This window comes from Strongylocentrotus purpuratus, unplaced genomic scaffold, assembly GCF_000002235.5.
Source record: "Strongylocentrotus purpuratus isolate Spur 01 unplaced genomic scaffold, Spur_5.0 spur5_scaffold_5, whole genome shotgun sequence".
In the NCBI taxonomy this organism is placed as follows: Eukaryota; Metazoa; Echinodermata; class Echinoidea; order Camarodonta; family Strongylocentrotidae; genus Strongylocentrotus; species Strongylocentrotus purpuratus.
The window spans coordinates 25,318,810-25,341,420 of NW_022145611.1; the positions used below are offsets into that span (position 1 = coordinate 25,318,810).

The window sequence follows — 22,611 nt, forward strand, 5'->3', positions numbered from 1 at the left end:
TATCCATTTGAAAAGGTCAAATAGTAGAATATTGTATTTGCTAAAGACTTGGATGAACAGAACTTCGGGCATCCATGCAGATGGATCATTGTCAATCTTGTGGAATGTGGAAAATACACAAACAACTTTTATAGATTGTCATCAGTGGGCAATATAAAACCAAGAAATTCAAATTTCATATCAAAAGCTGAATGTCGTGATCTTGGACAGTTTGTAGCATTGATGTGTAATATTGTAAAATAGTTTTATCCCTCAGGCTTTGAGTCTTCCTGTGCTTCATATCTTGAAAAGTACTATATTTCATTATAAAATATTCTTAATATTTTCCTTTCTTTATTTTTCTGAGGCTAAAGCAAAGCTTTAAGTCTTGTTAGCTTCAAATCAAGAATTATGTATAAATCCAATAAGCATTGGATTCACAAATAATATACATAAATCTTTGTCTAAACAAATTGTGCATTAATTAAAGAAGAAAATGATTCATAATGCAATCATACTACCTGTGGAAACTGTTACGCATGAAGAGAAATGATCTTTAATCAGATTATCATCATCTCTGATCTGAACAGGAGGAGTAATAGGATTAAGTAGCCAACACAAAGCTTCATGATATTGACCGATTTTATGGAGTCCCATTTAGCGATGATGATCAAGGGGAAGGTAACATTAGAGATGACCATGCTTTGGAAATTAGACTGAAGGGGACGGCTGGCAAAAACTGTATGTCTGTATGTCAGAGATGGTGATTAGAGAGGGAATCAGAGATGGAGGAAATACAATTCAGGAGGCTAACAAAGAGTGGGGTGAAGAGGGAAACAAGCAGGCAGTAGTAGGACAGAAAAGACAGTGGGTACAGGGTTACAGTCAGGGGGGGGGGGGGGGGCAAAGGTGGATAGAAAGGAAAGGGACAAAGGAAAGAAAAGAGGCAAAACTGAGACAGGGAAGAAAAATACAGGATAGAGAGTTACATGTAGAGACAGAAAATAGGGAGAGAGTTGGGGACGTGGTAAGGCATTGAGAGAGAAGAAATTTGGGAGAGTGGATGGGGGGGGGGGGGGGGGATAAGGCATGGAATAAAGATGGAGATGCACCAGAGAGTAAATGCTTGGGATCAATGATTTATGAATTATGTAATGTGTTCAGAGAAGAAAAGGCAGGATGTGTGGGAAAAAGGGAGTGCCATGTACATGTAAGTGATACTTCATGTTTCATTAATTTGCAGTAGAATTTGAAGCTTTTGATACACAGTGTACTTTACAATGCTATTGCCTGATGCGAGGTGGATGAAAAAAGGGAGTTTTCTCCTATTAAATGATAATTTCCATGACAACAAGAAATCTAATCCTAAATCAGACTCGTACGAATAAGTAGGTATTGAAATCGCAGACAATGAACATAATTTCTTTTCTTTTTTTCATGAATTTTCTAGGAAAAATGCAGTAGATGTAGGAAATTGCACTAATAAATAGTGCAAAGACAAATAAACTGTTTTCAATTACCAAGAACAAGTTCATATTGTGGTTTCAATATTTGTTTATGTACATGTATATGTAGCTTTTAAGTTACCTGTCGGCCTTCCATGAATTAGAGATTGTAAACATTTATATGATAGTAAGATGGAGGTTGAGAATTATAATGTACTTATGTTGGTATTGATACTGTCTGATAATCATCAAGTTGTAAAATGATATGTTCTTAAGTATTTGAAGGTACCCTCAGGTCTCTATTGTCTTCTTATCTGCTCTATCTGCTTTATCAACCACCTGTATACAAAGACTACATTTTTGTTTCCCTTGAACAGACTTTGTCTTTGATACATGAGTACTGAAACATACATGTATACAGAAAGACCACCTGCCTATAAAGATCACTTTTTTGTTAGCTTTAAGTGGTCTTCATTGACAGATTTCACTGAATCTCTTCAATTCTTTCTTCTCACTGTGAATGACTGAGGTGACAAAAGCAAAATGCTAGTATTAAATATTACATTCTCCTATACATGTAATTCATAACGAGTCCACAGGTTGTTTGTGTGATGAAATTCAAACAATGAATAATGAAAGATTGATTGTATTAAAATACTATTCTATATAGTGAAGGTTAGATACACTTTGACATTTATTTCCTTGGAAGATATAATTCCCGAGATTTAAATATTCAACCTTAATTGTGAAAGAAGGGGTAGTGTTCCTTCGGGCAATTAAAACAGATATATATAGATACTGATAAATAAAGAGGTTTCCTTGAGGAGGTCAGCCCATCGCCGTTACAGATAAATACAGATCATCTCTGTTTTCTCCCATTGGCAACAATTGTAATGACTTCGATAGCTTTCTTATTCACGCTTCCCACACATTAACTATCCTATTTCAGTCTCAGGTGCAAGAATCACACATAAATCATCATCAATTCTGGTACTGACGTTGGCTCGTTTCGCTGGGATGGGTTCAGCATTTCGACCCTCCTCGAATCATCGAGATTTTCTTTTCTGCTCTGTCCGGAAGTCAACGAATAAACAGTATAATTTGTAGCAGTGTCTTTTCAACAGATGGAGAGATATATATCATGTTGATAGGTCTCAGCCATGGTGATTTTTTTAATAGAAAATTATGAAAAATTCAGAAGGAGAAAGAAAATTAGTAGCAAGGATGATAACGAATGTTGCTTGACTTCTTGTATCCATAAAGCCTATTGAATTTATATATGCACTGAAGAAGAACAAAATCAAAGGAGATAGAAAACAAATTATATGCATATATTCCTGATACAGAAGTGTAACTTTAACTGAGAATATATATGTAGGTATTGAAGCTTTTGAAATCATTCTATTGTAAATATGATTGAAGGAATATGATGACTTGACAAAAGTGGAAATTGGAACAAAGCGTAAACAGTTTTTAAAAAATGTAAGTATGCTGTCGAGAAGTCAACTGGAGAAGAAATCACAATCTGCGCCCAAAGTATCCTTGTTGTCGTTGAATGCAGCCTTGGAGGTGTCAGATCTTTTGAGACAGGAATCGTGAAATTGCGAAGAAAACAGACAATCATTGCTTGTAATTCCACAAAAGATTGATATCATACTCCCTTGGTCTGTGTGGTGTATCTTTCTTTTACACGTTTAATCTTTTTTTTCTTCCTGTCCCGTGCAACGGGAATCATGAGAATTGCGAAGGACACAATGTGTCTCCCAGACAATCATTTCAGACAATCATTGTGTGTTATCCAACAAAAGATTTGACATTACACTTCCTTGGTCTGTTTGGTTTGCCTTTCTCTTACATGCATTACATATTATGTGTCATCTTTTTTCTTCCTGCCATACATCGATGATGTAGTGAAAGCAACTCATTTCCTCATACATGGAGAATGTCCCAAATAGACTACATTAAATACTTCTTTTCAATTTTTTTAATAAAGAAAAAAAATTAGTACCCACTTTGCCTTCCCTTCTATAGGTGATTATTTAAGTTCAATTTCCCCTTTAAAAGTGTATTTTTATCCCAGCAATAGAGATGAGGGATTTTTGTTGCATAATTTCTAGTAATTAAGTATTATGTGTAATGGGAGGCCATTTTAGGGAAAGGATACTAAACGGACCACAAGCTTTTGGTCTTAACCACGAATACCAAATGTAGACATATTTTTATTTTTATTGCTCATCATCACAATTGGAAGAACTTACTTGGCCCTTACCTTTGGAAGATAGATAATCCAAAACAAGAGAAAATTAGAATACAATCCAAGACAAGTTCATCATCGTTTTCTAGAAACTTTTGTATTCATGAAACTTTCACAAAATCCAGATTGTGAAAGGTTCATGCTGAGAAATAAGTGAATCTCACAGTGCATTTTCACACAAGCTGCATTTACAACTTCAACGTAACCAAGCAATCCTTCGATAAAACCATTCTATTTTTAGTAAATTGGAAGCAAGTCTCTATCCGTATTAATGGCTTGTCTCGACACCAACGAAATTGACTATTTGGGAGTTGCTCACTTTCTTCTGTATCCCGTTATTATTCTCTCTCTCTCTCTCTCTCTCTCTCTCACCTTGCCCCTCCCTCTCCCTCTTCCTTACTCCCATTCTCTCCTTTGTATACCTCTTTCTCTCTTTTCTCTCTTTCCCGTCTTCAACTCTCTCTCTACTCCTCTCCTCCTTTAACTCTCTCTATTTACCCCTCTACCTTCATTTTTATTTTACATTTCAGAAATGGTTAAGCAGCTTAAGCATGGTACCAACTCTGTAGGAATAATCTTACTCAGAATGCATCCTTTTCCCCTGTTGCTATTTGTCTAAATGTCATGTTTACCTCATATTTCATTTCTCAAAATGGAGTTTGATGGAATGACGACGGGCAGTGATGTCTCTTTACGTCGATTGAAATGGCTTTGTATGGACGATACCACTATCCCTTATTACCAGTACCAATTGAAAGCAGTCATCATTTGCTGAATTGCAAGTGTAATTTTACAGTAAAGATTTATCAAACATAAATCCAATGTTTTTTCCAGATATAGTTCTTTATTCTGTTGTCTGTATTGTTCTTGTCAGATAGCTGCAAATGAAATCTACCAGTATTCACACACCAAATTCCAGGGGAATAGAGATGGAAGCGATGATCGATTATTATAGAAAAAAAATATATACATAAATCTACCCCTGGGAAATCCCATCTAGGTCAACAAAAAATATGAGAAGTTGAATACTTCACAGGTGAAAAACAATTTGTGAGATTTTTCATTAATTTATTCCTTGATGCAAAATGTTATCATGGTACTAATAACACATGAGAAACATGAGAACTGTTGCATAGTTCTAATCTCTGTATAAATTCTGTCTTCCCTGAGGTGTTTCACCAAATATAGGCATCTATTAAGATTTATGAATCCAATCATTTTTAGGGTTATGTGGCTATGACAAAAAATACTGCACAAAACTGTCATGCTGTTGTTTTCAACATTGCTTGTTTATAACATGGTATTTTACCCCAAAATATAAATAGTGATCAGAAAGGAGATTGGATTTGAAAAGGGAATGAGCAGAATCGGATACGGGAGCAAAATAATAGGTCTTAGAATAGCTATCAAGCAGAGATTAACTTTTGCAGTGTTTATTATTCATTACTCAGATTATTTTTAATGCCATATTCATTTTTTTTCCCAATGGAAAAGTTCTACTTCAGAGATTTTTTCTTTTTCACTGTTTGTGGAAATTCCAGGAGGAACTTTAATTCATGATTGCACAACAAATTTATTTCAAAATCTAACCAAAAGTCTTACAAACCCAGATATGACTGCTCAGCTGAAAACAGTGGACATAATAATATATTTATTACCAAAGGGGATATCAGAGTAAATTTATTGTCTCTTTGCTCCATGGTAATCATTTATCATTATCTATTTATTCCCTAAACTGCACTGCGTAGATAGTTTTTCCAGCTGTCTGGAATAAACTGTTGTAATATGTTATGACCCTCTGTATCTAGAAGCAGATGTAACCCTTTTTTCCAGCTCAATTTGGTGAACTAGGCCTATGAGTTCTGTTTGAATTTTTTCTCTTACATTCACGTACTACCAATAACAAATTTTAACTTAACTTAAGTTTTTATTATTTATTCAAGACATTTAAAAGAAAGCATTGATAAATGACTTAAACACATTTTGCTATCAAACACAAAATAAGATGATAAATTTAATATATATTATAAGCACTTGCCTGTGGATTATTGTGTCCCTTCCTGTATGAAGTACATTGACCAAGAAGTAATAACACTGAAATAAAAGGGGAAGAACCCAATAAAGAAGTGAGTCACAGAGCAAGTCACCGAGCAAGTTTGAAAGAGATCCCAGTGAGTGCATCTGCTAGCCTGGGAATGGGGCATCCACAATCATCGGTACGGACAGAGACTGACTGGGACGATTGCTATGTTTGCACTCCTCTCCATCATGTAGCTGGCTCTACATGTAAAGTGTATACAGGTACATACGAACACATGCACAAGCTCACCCTCATTGATATTGAAGTGCAGTGTGCAAAGGATGCATAGAGATAGCACAATGCCATGAAGATATCTTCTACTCATTAACTCAAGTAGCTTGGAAATTGTGGGTTTCATTTGCTTTCATAGGTCTTTCTATGATCATATTGATATCCAAGTCACATTTTTAAAACGATTTTACAGTCTTTCCTGCCGCTTTGTTAATCCTCTTATTAAATTAAATTTTACAATATGAGCCATCATGAATTGTAATTGCATGACAGAACTAGGATACTTGTTTTGTTTTTGAGGATTACAAAAGGATGAATAAGAATTGGCTTTCTTTAAACAGAATTGATGAGAGAATTAAGTCTCACAACTCAAGTAGCTGGTTATAGAGAATGCAATAAAATTAATTTGTTACCATACTGTAAGTGGATCTCTCTCTTTCTGTCACTCTCTTTCTCTTTAACTTTCATTCTCTTAATTGTTTTGTTTATTTGATGAATGTTCATAGATACGAAACTGATTCTTATATAGATAAAAAAAAATCCCCAGTAAATATATATAAAGTGATTTGCTGGAAGAAAAAAAAAGATTCATATATCTTATTTTTCCAAATTATATTAGCCATTGCTTGGCAATATGTAAATAATTAATTTTTTAATTTTTAGTAGTGCCCCAAGGGAGAAAGCACTTACAAGAAAAATATAAATTCACCATATTTTTGTACACAACAAATGGAAAAGTTATCCACGACTGCATCACAATCCTTTGACCAAATTGCCAATATGAGATTGGCATTGATTTAGTGATTTCAAACGTTCATAAGTTACGTATTATTGATCCGATTATTTTCCAAGCTTTTGGCATTCTGTTTCTCTTATTTTTTCATGCTTTCATACAAATGAACTTATGACAAGGGTTGGATTCCCCTTTAAGAGATGGGTATTGAGAATGGATAGTCCATTAAGACTTGTTCAGATATACCGCTGTAAACCGCTGCAAAACAAAACAAAACAAAACTCCATGGTTTTTTTACATGTACATTAATTGCACCAGTGTACAACACAGTTCCTATACGTATTCACTTAACTGAGCTCCGTGTTATGAGATATAGGAATATGAAGCATGTTACACTTCATAAAATGACCACCACAAGGCTTTAATGTTCATCTTATACCTTCTTCAATATTGAAGATTGAAGAAACACGACAAGTTCAAACGTAGTGAGGACGCGGTCATGCAGCTCAGTAAGACTAGATTACCCGTTAAAACAGATTTGGAATGAACATTAAGATAGGATATCCCATAACAATAGAGTATAGACCCATGAAAAATGAATAACGGAATGCTGAACCCTGGATTGGTACGAAACATGATGCTTTCCAACAAGGAATGCAATGTCCATTAGTGGACAATTTCCCTGGAGATGTTTTATTCACTTGATTGCTGTCTTCTCGTCTTTCCTTTATCATTTGTTATTTTGGGGGAAGGTGATATTTTGGAAATAATTTCAAAGTTCAATCGCAACTTTACAATCCAATACCCAAGGGAAGATCACCTTTGAATTTTTTTTTTTTGTAATATTTTTTCATACCAGATTCTTCAGGTGTTTTCCTTTCCCTCTGGCTGTGTTTTTGATGAGACACGTTTATGACCTCTGATGCACTGTATATGGAGGTGACTAAAACGTTACAAAACAATACTCCCATCTCCCTTGCATGAGAAAAACTGCATCCTACATACTTTTATGGGTTCTACGACAATTACCCCCTGGGCAATGAACCCCCCCCCCCCCCAGAAAATTTCCTCCAGATAACTAACCCCCAAGGACAATTACCCCCGGAAAATCCCCCTTTGAAAATTCCCCAAAGGAAAACTTATCCCACAAGGACAATTACCCCCCCCCCTCCCCCCATAGAATTACCCCCCGAAAATACAATCACCCCCTGAATACAATTACTCCCAGAAAATAACCCCTAGGTCAATTACCCCCCTTCAAGCATAATTGCCCCCCCCCCCCCCCCCAAAAAAAAAAAAAAAAAAAAAAAAAAAAATCTGCTCTTTTTAAAACCAACCTATTATCAGGCTGGACTTCCCCTTTAACGAACAGGGGAGGGGGGGGGGGTGATTTTTGGGAGGCAGGTAATTGTCCTTGAGGGCAAGTTTTCCAGGAGGTAATTTTCCAGGGGGGGGGGGGGGGGTTGATCGTCCTGATGTGACTTTTATGTTAAGATGCTTGTTCATCTATTCAGTGGTTAATTGGTCATGTGTAGAAATGGAAGGCATCACTTTTCCAAGAAACACATTTAATACAGGTATTACCATAGCGAATTAGTGGTTATCTTTCTATGCAATAATATTTTTTTCTATGCAATAATACATATGATCTAACGTATAGATTGGTTGCCTTTTCTCTCCATCATGCATTTAAGGCAAAAATTGAGGTATATTTCTTCAGGTTTCTTGAATCAAAAATTGATTGTTTGCAATTGTTTTTGACATGGATACATGTTTTTCCAAGTGTAAGAGGTGTTTTGTATAACATAAGATCTTGGAACAAAGTTATGGTTTATTGAATTTTGACAAATACTTCATGATTATACATGACTTGCTTTGAGATGGGTACATCTGCAAACTAGATCAACTAAATCATTAGATGCAAAGGCTTTGATTTGAAGCACATGATCCCACCTACACTGTAATTGTGTCTAGTAATTGGATTGAAATTATGCATGAGAGCAACGAGTACCACACAGAGAAAATTCTCAGAATGGAGTTTGATGAGGCATTGATAATTACACAAATGATTTTGATAGCAAGTCTCATTCACATGTACATCTTTCCCTGTTAAACTTTTCTTTTTCTTTAAAAAAAAATCTATTTCAGATCAATTAAAGTTTTGTATTATAATTTTCTTTCTCTATACAACTTTACTGTAATTTGTCTTCATTTTTTTCCTCACTATTCTCTCACTTTACTTTTGTCTGTTCTACTGTCAGTGTCTTCAGTCTCACTTTATTTTTAAACTTTTTCCTCACTTTCTACCTCTACCTGTGTCTCATATTCTTAATTTCTCTGACATGTAGTCAATATTTAAAACCCTTCCCTCTTCCCCCTTTCCCCTTTCCCCTTCCCCCTTTCCCCTTCCCCCTTCCCCCTTCCCCCTCCCTCAATCTCTCTCTATTTACCTGTCTGTCTTGATCATTTCACTTAATTTTCCAATTTCTTTGTATCCATATCTCTCTGTTTCATCAATGCTTACCTACTTAATTGGCTTGATTGGGACGGGAAATTAATTTGATAATTAGATGTCAGTCTAGAAAAGTACATGTGCCTAAATGCACTGCTACTGTGCAATAATAAGATAGTAAGCATGTTGATTTGAGCCATCTAGGTATTTAAAATACATTTATATGTCTTCATGATCAGCACATACTTGGGATTAGTCATTAATATTAACATGTTGTGTATAGTGTCAGTTGAAATTCCTTGAATTTATAATCTTTTTCAGCAAACCACCTCTTGGGTAAACACAGTAACATATTACCATACAACCTTCTAAAGGAATAATGTCACCTACTCATGCTACATGCTATGCTATCCATATAAGATTAAGTCTTATTCCTTACCTTTATTGCAGTTCAGTATTCAGTCAAGGCCAGTTGAAATCAATCAAAAAATAAAACCATCATAATACTTGATGTGTATCCTTTCTAGTCCTATTTTAATCTCCCTCGGGCAAATGAGTTTATTCTGCAATTTTAATTTTTGGCATTATTTCACATACTTATGCTAACAATCAAATAACACTCTAGCGTGGCTACGTTATTGAATTGAATTGAATTGAATTCGCATTTATTTCATTCTCGATTAAAAATTACATTGATACAAAAGATACAAAATTATTCATGAACAAATTTAGAAATGAAATGGGGAACTACATAAATAAAGCCCTTAGGCCTTTTACACGCATAGTTCCCAAAGCATTCATAGCATAATGTAAAGCAAAGATTTAAAATAAGAAAAAAAAAAACGAACATTAAATAAAAAGAAACAAAAAACAAAAAACATATAACACAAATATAAACATAAGATAAGTAACTATACATATTTGAGATAAAGAAACTGCTTCAACTTTTTTTTGAAGGAATTAATTGACTTGCAATCAGAAATATATTTAGGGATGGAGTTCCAAATTACAGGGAAATTATGACGTACTGATTTTATTACCTTATTTGTTTTTACTGGCCATAAGTGAAAAGAATCTTTAAAACGGGTATTGTGGTTATGTGAGGTATATTCTTTTGTTTAATGGAAATTTGAAAACTCACTGGTATTTCCTGCCTGAGCTCAAACAAATAGAGCCCACTAAGGATAATACCCAGAATCTTCTGTTAGTTTCCTCAATGTTTGGATAAATAGACCTAATGTGGGAATTTTTAATCAGGCATGCTACTTGGGCATAGACAATGAATGAATGAATATGTGTGATCTGTGGTAGATATGAGCATATTAATATCCAAATCACAGTTTGATTATTTACAGTAGTCTGTCAACTGTACACATTTTAATAGAAGTCTGTTGGTAGTGGTGAAAACTTTTGTGAGCATTGCATGGTCAACGCAATCAAATGAAATATGTCACTCTAAATAATAAATATAAGTTCATTTTACAACTTTACAACTATTGGAGGTGTTGAGAATGAAAGCCTCTTTCATTATATTGTTCTTTTCAATGCCGGCACGCTTACTTGCAACTTTGAATTGTTTGAATTGAACTGAAATATACCTCCTCATAGTAACCAGTGAGACAATCACAATTTGTTCACAGAAGAAAAAAATTGTATGGAAATAGGGTGGTATAGTTTCATTTTGAGATGTTCATTACTTTATTTAAAAGCTTTTCATGTAATAATAAGTCAGAGCTTGTTTGAGCTCTCCAGGGACGCATTGCCTTTTCACCAGATTCATCTTACTTAAATTATCTTCTCTTTTTTGTTTTGTTAGCTTATTCATGCTTGTAAATTTTTTATAAGCCAATTCAGCCACTATGATTTGTATGAATAATATTTTGAATATTGATCTGTTTTTCCAGGACTACATTACCTTGTAAAATAATAATGTACATGTTTCTATCTATTGTAGCTTCAGTCATGGAGAATGTCTATATACTATGAAATATCCTTTCCATGTGGAGAGAGAGAGAGAGTTCTATGAATATTTAATGCTCACACCTTGACACCTTATATCTACTTCCATGCTGTCATCTCTACCATGAGATTATGATGTAATGCTTATAAATATTAATGTCCGTCTTAAGATACTAATATAATTGTACCATATTACCTACACCTGTATACTTTATAAGGTGTGGAGACATCTGCTATATGCATGAACTCTTAACAGATAACTTTGAAACTAATATCCCCCTTGTCAATTAAAAAAAAAAAAGGTACTTTCATTTATTCAGTAACTCCAGTTTTCAGGCAAAAGCATATTCAGGCCCTTGCAAGTGTTTTTTATGCTATATTTCTAGCCTCTCCTATCGAACAAATAGCTCATGTTTGACTATTTTTAGACCCTGTCATCAATTCTTTCTGGCATCCATGTATATTATTGTTTTAAGACGAGCATTCTGTCATTAGTTCTACTTCTTTGTGCCATACACCTTAAAGGTTGTGTAGCATGACGAGATAACGTGTCTTTCCCGTGGCCTGACTCAGGGCCAATCGGGTATAATACAACTACGGACGACGCGACCGCAGTATTCACGTGCGTGCAACATACGCAAAACCGAAGCACGTGGAGAACTTTGGTCTGTTTCGCGAACGCTATAGCGCATGCTGACCATTAATCAAGTCCATTCATTTACGTGCAGTTGTCCAAAAGAAGTCGTAGATGGCGTTAAACAGTATTCACCATGCTACACCCCCTTTAACAGTATTACTCTTTATTCTGTGGATCATTTTGTCATGATTTTTTTTTTTCTCTCTCTCTCTCTATCTTTTTATAGCACAATGCTCCAATACCACAAGGCGGTAGAGGGTGTGTCCAGTTTGTTACTCAGTATCAGCATTCCAGCGGCCAAAGGCGTGTGAGAGTGACCACTTTAGCCAGAAAGTAAGTCAGGAACACAAGAGACATGTTTGTATGATAGATAAGAATAAGGCATTTGTAGGACAAACTTAATTATGTAGAGCATCTGTATGGTTAAAACTATTTAAAACATGGTGCTGCTACAATGTACATGTCACATTGATTGAAGTTCTATTAGAGAGCATTTTTAGAAATATGGTTTAAATTTTGTACCTTCCCAAATTGGGTATTTTATTCTTAATATCTATGGATTAGGAAAAACTTGTCCAACTTTATTGCAAATGATAGTATGGTTCAATAATGGTGTAGTTTAATATCATGGAACACAGTGAGTGTTCATAATTTCCTGTTACAAAATATATGATAAGCATCTCTCTTTGCTCCATTAAATAATGTTGCTGTATTCTGGGTTTAGGAAAATATACATTTGATCATGCACATCAACCATTAGAAGAATACAGCAAAAAACGACATGCTTGTATTTTTTTAGTAGATTGATTACGGGGACGTGCTTCAAGTAATGCTTGTCAGTGAATGCAATCTGATAAACCATGATAAGTGAAGATAGTTTATCATAGCATGATCAATATCCAACCAATATACATTTCAATGTTAGTGTGAATGTGATGCATTAAATATGGTTTCACAGGAAGAGATGTCTAGAATATCGTTTTATTGCTGCAGCCTACATTTGAGAAGGAAACAAGACGCGGCCAAGAATGGAGACATTAGTTGCCATTAAAAAGAGAAATTCTTTGGATAACAAAAGAAGAATGTTGTTTTCTTAGAAACTGTATTTATCACCTTATTGATGATGTCAGTTAGTGAGAAAACATTGATCTTTGTGTTACATGATTCTTGATGCCATGGTCATTTGATATTCTGTGCACCATTTCTTCCAGCTATGCATTAGTCTCATTTATCTGCATGCATGTAGTTTAATTCTGAATATTTATTGTAACAGTTCCTAAAACAAGGGATATCAGTTGAGTCACACTGGTTTAAAGGAGGCTCTCACTATTTTCAGTATCCAATTTTTACCACAAAATCTATCATTATGAAAGCTAGTCTCACTGCACAGACTTCTTTTGACTTGAAATAAATATAAATTTTGATTTGCCTATATATGTTACGGCAAGTTATTGAGTCATCTTTCAACATTATCAGTCACAAATATTTTCAAACCCTTTCTTATAATCTAGTTGGGCTGATGCTGCGACACAGATCACTCACATAGCAGCAGGGTTTGACCAGGAGGCTGCAGCCGTTCTCATGGCAAGACTAGCGGTCAACAGAGCAATCAACGAGGAAGGAGGAGACGTCCTGCGCTGGCTTGACCGCATGCTCATCAGACTGTGCCAGAAGTTTGGCGAGTATCACAAGGACAACCCTGAGTCCTTCCGCCTGCCCCAAGAGTTCTCACTCTATCCGCAGGTCAGTAAAGACGCTGTGGTATGATGCGGTAGATTGCCACAGGCAAATTAGAACTCTTTTAAATCGTAATGAATGGCCAGTGGGAGTGAGAAAAAATAGCTTTATGTTACAAAGGCCTGAAAATGTACTCATGTTTCCCGTGCGTTATAAGATCATGAATTCCAGGGGAACTATGCTTCATACATGTATGTTATTTTATCTTTTGCCTCTTTTCTTTTTCTTCTTCAGATTGATGATTTCCTGGTTCATATATAATGAGGCTGTGCATTTTCTCTTGGGAAAATGCGTATACGAATATTTTTATAGATACAGGACCAGTTTAGTACTGTATTCAAAATGTGATAATTATTCCTTTTTAGCAAAAGTTAATCTTGACAACCCAAATCTTTATTACACACGAGACATAACAAAAATTATTTTAGGCAAGGTTGATTCCCTCTTTTGAGGTCGTTTTACACATAACAAGTGACTTAGGTGATTCTTGGACGCATTACTTAAAAATTGGTCTCTTAGTTTCATTGCATAGGTAATGACAAAAAAAGTCTTGCCAGGTACTAATTGAAGGCTACTGACTTTGCCTTATGTTGAGACATTAAGGAATAGACATGATTTTAATGGTCTGAGGCTTTCACAACAAATCTTAAGGCCTAAAGGATCGTTTAACTGCCAAGCACAATTTGAAGTTAATTGACGCTAATGGCAGTTCTAAACGATCTTTTCTCTTGTCTCCTAGCAGTCTAGTCTATTAATCAAACTGGCACAACAACAAAGACATAATAGCCAAGGACAAAACTAAATTATCTTGGACAAATCATACAGTGTTATTACATGAAAAAATATAATCGTGGAAACATTTCAAGGATTGATTTTAATAGAAATAATGGGTAATATAAACAAACAAACTGATGATCACCATACATTTATCTTGATTTTACACATCGGTTATGATGGAAGGGTAGATGTGTAGTATAATTATGTGGCAATTTTTAGAACAAATTAGTATCCTTTGTCCTTATCCTATTCAGAACTTCAGATAATAAAAACAATTTTTAATTCACCTCTTATTTTTCCTTGAGCTTTTTGTTCAGGTTACATTTATCATCTGTATTGACATGTATGAGAGAATAAAGACTGTAATTTAGTCCTTTGTGTAAGAAAGGACAATCAATTTTTTCTTTTCATTTGAAAGTAGGTCTAGAGAATAGAAAGAATATCAAGATATGAAAATAGGTGATAGATAGTAAATGATAGACACTGCCATAGAGAAGAAAAAAAGTAATAGAAAAAAAATCTGATAATGGTGAAAAATAGTTATCAATTATTTCTCTGTCTTAGGTCTCTCTTTCACACACCTCCCGTCTCTCTCTCTTTCTCTCTCTCTCTCTCCCTCTCTCTCTCTCTCTCTGTATCTTTCTCTCTCTCTCTCCCTCTCTGTATCTTTCTCTTTCCATAATCTCTCTGTTTCTTCATTCCTGATGTTATTAATCTACTCGCTTGCATCCCCACAGTTCATGTTCCACCTGCGAAGATCCCAGTTCCTTCAGGTCTTCAACAACAGCCCGGATGAGACGTCCTTCTACCGTCACATGCTTATAAGGGAAGACCTTACCCAGAGCCTTGTTATGATACAGCCTATCCTCTACTCATACAGCTTCAATGGCACAGAGGTAAGTCATTTTGTTCGCTTCTTGATGTACCTTGTACTGTATTAGGCCTAAAATCCTTGGATAATTTGAATATTAGGACACTGCTAACGTTTAAATTTCACAGATAGGACATACATGACATATTCATTATTCCTGCAAAGTTCTACAGAATTTGAAAGGGACATAGTATCTTTAATAGAATGCAGTATAATACAGTCTGTCCTCTATTCTCATATCTTCAATGGCACAGAGGTAAGTCATGTTGATTTCTTGGCACACCCTGTAGTAGGCTGCAGTCTGGTAGTCTTTCCTCTTCTGCTACAGCTTGAATGGCACAGAAGTAAGCCATGATTATTTCTTGACACACCCTGTAATTAAAAGGCTTTAGTATGATACAGCTTACCCCTCTACTCCTACAGCTTTAGTGGCACAGAGGTAAGCCATGATCGCTTCTTGACACACCCTGTAATAAATAGGCTTTAGTATGATACAGCCTACCCCTCTACTCCTACAGCTTAAATGGCATAGAGGTAAGCCTTGATCATTTTTTGGCACACCCTGTAGTAATAGGATTTTGTATGATACAGCCTACCCCTCTACTCCTACAGCTTAAATGGCATAGAGGTAAGCCTTGATCATTTTTTGGCACACCCTGTAGTAATAGGATTTTGTATGATACAGCCTACCCCCCTCTACTCCTACAGCTTTAGCAGTATAGAGGTACGCCATCTTGTTGGTTTCTTGACATACCCTGTAGTAATTATGCAAAAATTTGTAATGATGCAACTCTGTATTCTTAAAGCTTCAGTTAGCCATCATGTTTGCTTCGTGATATACCCTGAAGTACTTTGTCCTTCAGTGATAAATATTTAGCTGATATTTAGATATACCCTGTATTAATTGCTATGACTGTTTCATGATGGTAAAGTATATATCCCCTACTCTTATACTGCTTTCAAACTGGCTTCTATCAGAGTCACACCGATGAAAATACCGATTGAATTTTCCTTATCTAAACAAAAGTGAAACCTCCGTTTTCTCCCTGTCGCTTTCAAACTGCCGGTGAAATTCACTCGCTGTGGCAAGCCCGCGCTCCATCTAGCTAGCGTGCAGCATGTTCAACCATAAGTCAACAAACACAGCTGGTTACGATAAAGCGCGCGTATACTGCGACCTTTGACCATTGAAATGCCTTTTTCTCCCGAATGCTTTCATACTGGTCGTTTCATCGGTGTCACACCAATAGAATGAGAATTTAATCACCTATTTCTCTTCTTTTCATCGGCTATTTAATCGCCTTTTTCTCCTCTGTTGCTTTCATACTGGCTGTTTCATCAGTTGCATCCGGATGCATCCGATGAAAATCAGGCCAGTTAGAAAAGGGTATTAGAGGTCTTCAAATACACGGAGGTGATATCTTTGTAGACCCTGTAGTGATATAGTATTTTGTAATATACATATTGCCTGTAATATATACATATTTCAAATTTCATACTTATTTTACGTACATTATATTTGATGTGTAATCTCTAATTTTTTAATTTTTGTTTTCTTGTGTGAAATATATTCTTATAATAATATACAGATGTATAAAAAAGAAAAGAATATAAACTGTTCTTCTATGTAAAATGTGGAATAAATAAAACTAATTATCTTCAATCGGATGTAAGGGGGATTTTATCTCCCTTTTTCTTTCTCTCTCTCTGTCGTTTTCCTCTCCTCCTTGTGTTTTTTCTTCACATTTTTTTTATGGGGGGGGGGGGGGGGGGGGGGTAGGGAGGAGGGTGGGAAAGTAGGGAGGTTTGACGAGGGGTTGTTCTGCTACATGTGTAGTGACATCAGTATTGGACCTGTTCAAACATGAACTTTTGCCCCACAAACACTAAAGAGGAATAATAATCATTCTAAAAAAGTAGTGACGTTACTGATTGTGATTGCGCTAGTTCTGCTTATGATACCTAGCAACAGAATCATCCGCAAACACTATGCTTGAGTTTTGCAGTAATTTTCCAATATTTGAAGACCTAGATTAGTTTGTTTGATCGATGGAGTGCAAATATATCCCAGTTTTTTTTTGTCTTCATTTTGGACTTTCACTGGGAAATTCTTGATTTGCCTAGAAACGACAAGTGATATATTAGGATACAGGTTTTATCTGAATAGTTGGTCAGTGGTATCGATGGGCATCTAGAGAGTTTGTATCATAAATATTGATATAAGAGGGTAATTGTGAGTGCCTCATCTAGTTACAGTTTAAAGCTCCTATTTAACCTTTTGTAATGAAAATATTTGATTTGTATATCTGTATGTACATGCATGCATATATGTCTATTCTATCCTCAATACTGTAAAATCTCATTCAAAAGTTAATAAGGAAATTATTGCATGTATTTCTTGTTCTTGAAGTTACATATACGACTGTAATATTCTATTATTGCCTTTGACACTTTAAGTGCATTTCCTGAAAGCAAAAAGGAAAATCAATTACCATTATCATTTTATTGTTTCTCTTCTCTCCCTCTCTCTCTCTCTCTCTCTTTCTCTGTCTGTCTGTCTCTCTCTCTCTCTCTCTGTTTCCCTCTGTCTCTCTGTCTCTGTCTCTCCTACAGCCTGTACTCCTGGATAGCAGCAGCATCCTCCCGGATCGCATCCTTCTCATGGACACCTTCTTCCAGCTACTTATCTACCATGGCAAGGTATGAAGCACATGTTTACTCCTTTGGTATCACTGATCAATATCTCTTCTTCACATAAAGTGTTTGCATGGGTGATACGTCTATAGATGGATTGCTTCTATGACTCTCTGTCTCTGTCTATCTCTCACTTTTCCTCTCTCCTTTTCTCTTTCTCTTTCTCTTTTTCTCCTCCCCCAACCTCTATCTCCCTGTATATGTATCCCCTCTCTCTTCTCCTCCTCATTTCCCTAGCTCTCTCTGTATTCCCCTCCCCCTCTCCTCTCTTCCTTATTCTCCCTCTGTTTAATATCAGTGAACAATTTTAATGTTGAATGCAAATTTGTAAAGAAATATCAATTATTGCATGAACCATTGCTTAATTCAGTACTGCTTCAAAAAGTATGTCTCAATTTTGTTTGTTATGATGAAGCATCATTATGTCTATTCATCATTCAATTTCATATCTTCTATTCATCCCTACAGACAATTGCCACATGGTACAAGCAGGGTTTCCATGAACAGGACGGACATGAGAACTTCAAGCAGCTCCTCGGAGCACCACAAGACGATGCCCAGGAAATCCTCCAGAATCGCTTCCCCATGCCACGTTACATTGTATGCGAAGAGGGCAAGAGTCAGGTACAGAGAAGTTTTTTTTTTATAGACAGTGATACAATGCTGTTGATATATAGTTTTAAATGTTCTATTTCTGCTATTGTTTTGATTTATTATTTTTTTTATTCGCATTATTTTCAGTGTTTTGATGATACTAATTATGTTTATTAGTTTTTAAGAGAGTGCTGAAATCTCACCTTTTTGATGAATGCTTCGAGTAATTATTATGTAAACATTCATTGTACATTATAAAGCGCTTTGAGAGGGCCTTCGGTCCTGAAATGCGCTATAAAAGAACAAACTATTATTATTATTATTATTATTATCATAAAATTCTGTAAAGAAGATGAAAGCTCTTTCAAGAAAAATGATTATGATAAATGTTATATGGAAGAGAAATTTGATGCATGTTTCTCAATCTTGCATCAATATACAAATCATATATATTTTATTTTTTCACTACAGACTGGTCTTCATTTAAACAGAGAGTTTGCTTTAATATATTAGGGGAACTGTTTTCAAACAAACACATTTAATGAAGGGTTGATGAGTTATGATTACAGCATAGCACATTAATTTTAACAATCATATTTTGGTTTTGTTTCAGGCTCGCTTCCTCCTCAGCAAAGTCAACCCATCGCAGTCACATAACTCATATGGATGGGGACAGGTAATACATAGCTAAAGAAAACTGCTTGACATGAGTTAATGCTTTATTGATTTGTATCTGGTATCTTGAAACGTTTTATACATTTAAGGAATGTAAACTTAATGTTCATGTAATAATTTGGGTAATAAATCAATATAAGTTTTTTAAAGATTTGTTCAGTCATTGTGAATAAGATTTTTATTCCTAAAACATTGTGGGGATCGGGGAACTTTAGATGACATATTTACTATAGAGTTAACCTTCATTTATTTTATATGAGTATATTTTGAGATTTTAATAAGTATTGTCTATATTCTGGTAGAATTAATAGAAAGTACAATTTAAATCTGAATAAATTGCTTGTTTGTTTCTATTTTTATTTTTTTAGGCATTGCTGACTTCTCATAATGTCTTGTTTTTCTTTGTAGGACGGAAGTGCTCCAGTGCTTACAGATGATGTCAGTTTACAAGTGTTCATGGATCATCTCAAGAAACTTGCTGTATCTAGCTCCTCATAAACCTTGCTATTATTCTAACAATGTTTGAAGCCAGAGTATAGTATGCCAGTCACACCCTCATATCCTTGGGTCTTTTTTTTTTCTTTCTCAGAATTCTTTGTTGAAAGAGGTCAATCCTACGAAGGGTTTCACAAATCGCCCATAGTTTTATTCACCTGTTAAAGTCAGTTTCATTGTTGTTTAGATTTCTCTCGCTTTGAATCTGAGTGTTCTTGTGCACATCCGTAAGCAGCTCACATTGTATTGGAAAATACTGTCTGAAAACATCAGAGTGATACATGTATTTAGTACAGTAACCAACTTAACCCTAAAAAGGCGGGGGCAGAATCCTCCCCCCTGGACTTGCATGGTGATATGTTTGAGGATGAGTTTATTATTTTATTTATGGATTGTTTTTTTTATTTACACTGAAAGCATTCATGACTGTATAGCCTCAGGGGTGGAATCCTACTGACAGAGCACAGAAACAACCCAGCCCTTTTAGGGTCAATTGTTGTAAATGTATCTGCGGTTATGGTTTATGAAGACAGACAAAACTAGAGCAGTCAGTCCATCAGTTTTCCCTAATGCCGTGAAAATACTCTACTATGACTTCAATCATTAACAACTCTGTGATAAACAGATTTATAACTATGTATATATCATATTGTTATAATTGCACTATTATTTTGCAGCACTGGTGAATCGGTGCATGTACTGTCCGCATTTTTATCCTCGTATGATTATGGACATCAGAAGATAAAACCGACTTGAATGTCTCTATATCTTCCAAAATCCAAGTTAATTTAAGTTAAATCTTCTGTTATCTAAAAATTGTTAGGTCTTGTATTTTCCATTTGGTAGCACCCTATCCTCCTTCCTTTTGAGTTATGGGATGAAAATTTCTTACATGTTCCAGTAGATTACACAACAGTAATGTAATACAAGTGAAGAAAATCTGCCACACAATTTGACTAGTCATATTACGTTCATAACCTCTCTCACTGAACTCATCAATTCCATTTATTCTCACCACATTTTTTTGTATTATCTTATACCATTTTCCCCATCAAGAAACAAAAAATCATATGTACAGAAGAAATTGCCTGTTAATGCATGTTACTCTCTTTCTCCATTTGATGATCTATGCCTCGTGGTAGGCCAAGAGAAATAAACTATATTGCTTGAGAGAGATCGAACTGCATCCAGATGTGAAAAGCGTTACAATGGCTGTATAATGATTTAATCATATTATAGGAGTCACTCTCAATTTGTACATTTGTGCCTTCATATGCTGCCTAAATTTAATGGGATTAGGTTTCATTCTGCTGTTTATGATCAACAGCCAAGAAAATTGAATTTTGAAAAGGCCGAAGGTTGATGACTGGTGTGGATATTTCTACTTCTGTATCAAAAGGGAAGTTTAAAAAAAATCATTTCATTTCAAAATAACAACAGTAAACTGATATTTAAATTGGAAAATGATTGTTTCATCCAGGCGGATCCATCGTTAGTGCTATTGTTTTGGAATTGTTTTTATCATTGCCACCATGTTTTGATGATTTTTTGATGTATTATTTAAACCCCTACAACTTGGATACATTAAAAGATATGTGGAGATATATATTTATGTGTGGATATTTCATCAGTAATTAAGTACTTTGTCACCCTACATGAGCCAGGTTGAAATGACAATGTGTTAACTTTATACACTGCATTTTGTATTTGAACTTAAAATCGACAAATCAAATTTTTAAGGAATTCTGTGTTTTTGGCATTAAGAGAAGCAGAACATTTGAAAATAATTAAGGATTTGATTCTTAAGTGTTTCTTTTGAGCTATTAAAACTTGATCGACCATTGCGATGATCAGTTGTTCCTTAGTTTTTTTCTTGCCTCCCCCTCTCACTTGCTGATCACACCATTGATCAAGGTCATTGCTAGCATTATTACAGTTATTGCATTTCCACTAATGCAAATACAACATAGCTATTAACGGTGTGACATTATAAAAGCTTCATTAACCAATTAGTTGTTAATGTGTGAAGCTAAATTAACTAATTGATTGGATGTAGCTGTATTTCATAAACGCCAGCTTCAACAATTTATTTTGTAGCTTTGGGGATTTGTGTCTTTGCAGCCGCTTGGTACCATTGTTATTTTTTTCCTTCTTTTTGTAGCAACCTTATCATTCCTAGTTTGATTCATGTAATGGCATTTATTTTAAAAATGACATGTAATATAATTTGTTAACATTTTGCATCTGCAAATTGGGACCGCAAAGAAATTCATTATGGAAGCTAAGTTTGTAAATCATATATCTCAAAGTCAGTAGGAGTTCTGACCTTCAGAACAATTTGCTATGACCTTGCGTGCAATCAATAGATAATAAAGATAATTAGCTATTGAAGCAAGGTACATGTAGTAGTAATAGTTATTTCAACTTTGTACTGCGACAAGGCTTTGCAAAGTATATGGTGTATACACTGCATGAATCAATTGTTCTGCTCCACATTTTATTGTCAAGGAAACAGTTTTGTGATTTTTATTGCCTAACAGAATGCGCCTATGTATGTGATGTATAAGTATAATTCCAAGACTTAGATGAACTATTAAATAGGTATTGTACAAATATATGTCTTTTCTACTTCTGGTCAAGTTTGTCCATTTTGAATTCATATGATGATGTAGATGCAAGTTTGGAAAAGGAAAGAATAATGGAAAGAAATGGTGTGATGATGATCAAAGGGGAGGAGGATATGAGGATTGAGGTGGTGTTTATTATGAGAAAGATTTTGCTGCTGCTGATGATATGGGGTTTCGGGTTGAAGATAAATAATAATATTTCGCTTTTATATAGCGCTTAATACATTGACAATGTCTCTAAGTGCTTTTCAAATATATTATTACTGCAGTCATTAGATTCAGGCTTTCCCAGCATACAATGTATGCACATTCTCTTCTTTAGCAGATATAAATACAAAATTGTTGATGATGATTATTATGATTCTAAAAAA

General features: G+C 35.0%; 1 protein-coding gene across 1 annotated transcript; it reads left to right on the plus strand.

Moving 5' to 3' along the window:
* Positions 1–1,079: 1,079 nt before the first annotated feature.
* LOC115929607 (protein transport protein Sec23A-like) lies at positions 1,080–22,230 on the plus strand. The gene is made up of 8 exons (XM_030999144.1): positions 1,080–1,097; positions 11,997–12,103; positions 13,282–13,513; positions 15,022–15,180; positions 17,769–17,855; positions 18,318–18,473; positions 19,057–19,119; positions 19,527–22,230. The coding sequence occupies exons 1-8, from the start codon at positions 1,080–1,082 to the stop codon at positions 19,614–19,616; spliced, it is 912 nt and encodes a 303-aa protein (XP_030855004.1). The 3' UTR covers positions 19,617–22,230.
* Positions 22,231–22,611: the final 381 nt, after the last annotated feature.

Excerpts from the sequence above, each read along its gene's own strand:
- LOC115929607 (XM_030999144.1), top strand. Across the intron at positions 15,181-17,768 it reads ACAGCTTCAATGGCACAGAG|CCTGTACTCCTGGATAGCAG; the intron begins GTAAGTCATTTT and ends TCTCTCCTACAG. Across the intron at positions 19,120-19,526 it reads ACTCATATGGATGGGGACAG|GACGGAAGTGCTCCAGTGCT; the intron begins GTAATACATAGC and ends TTTTCTTTGTAG.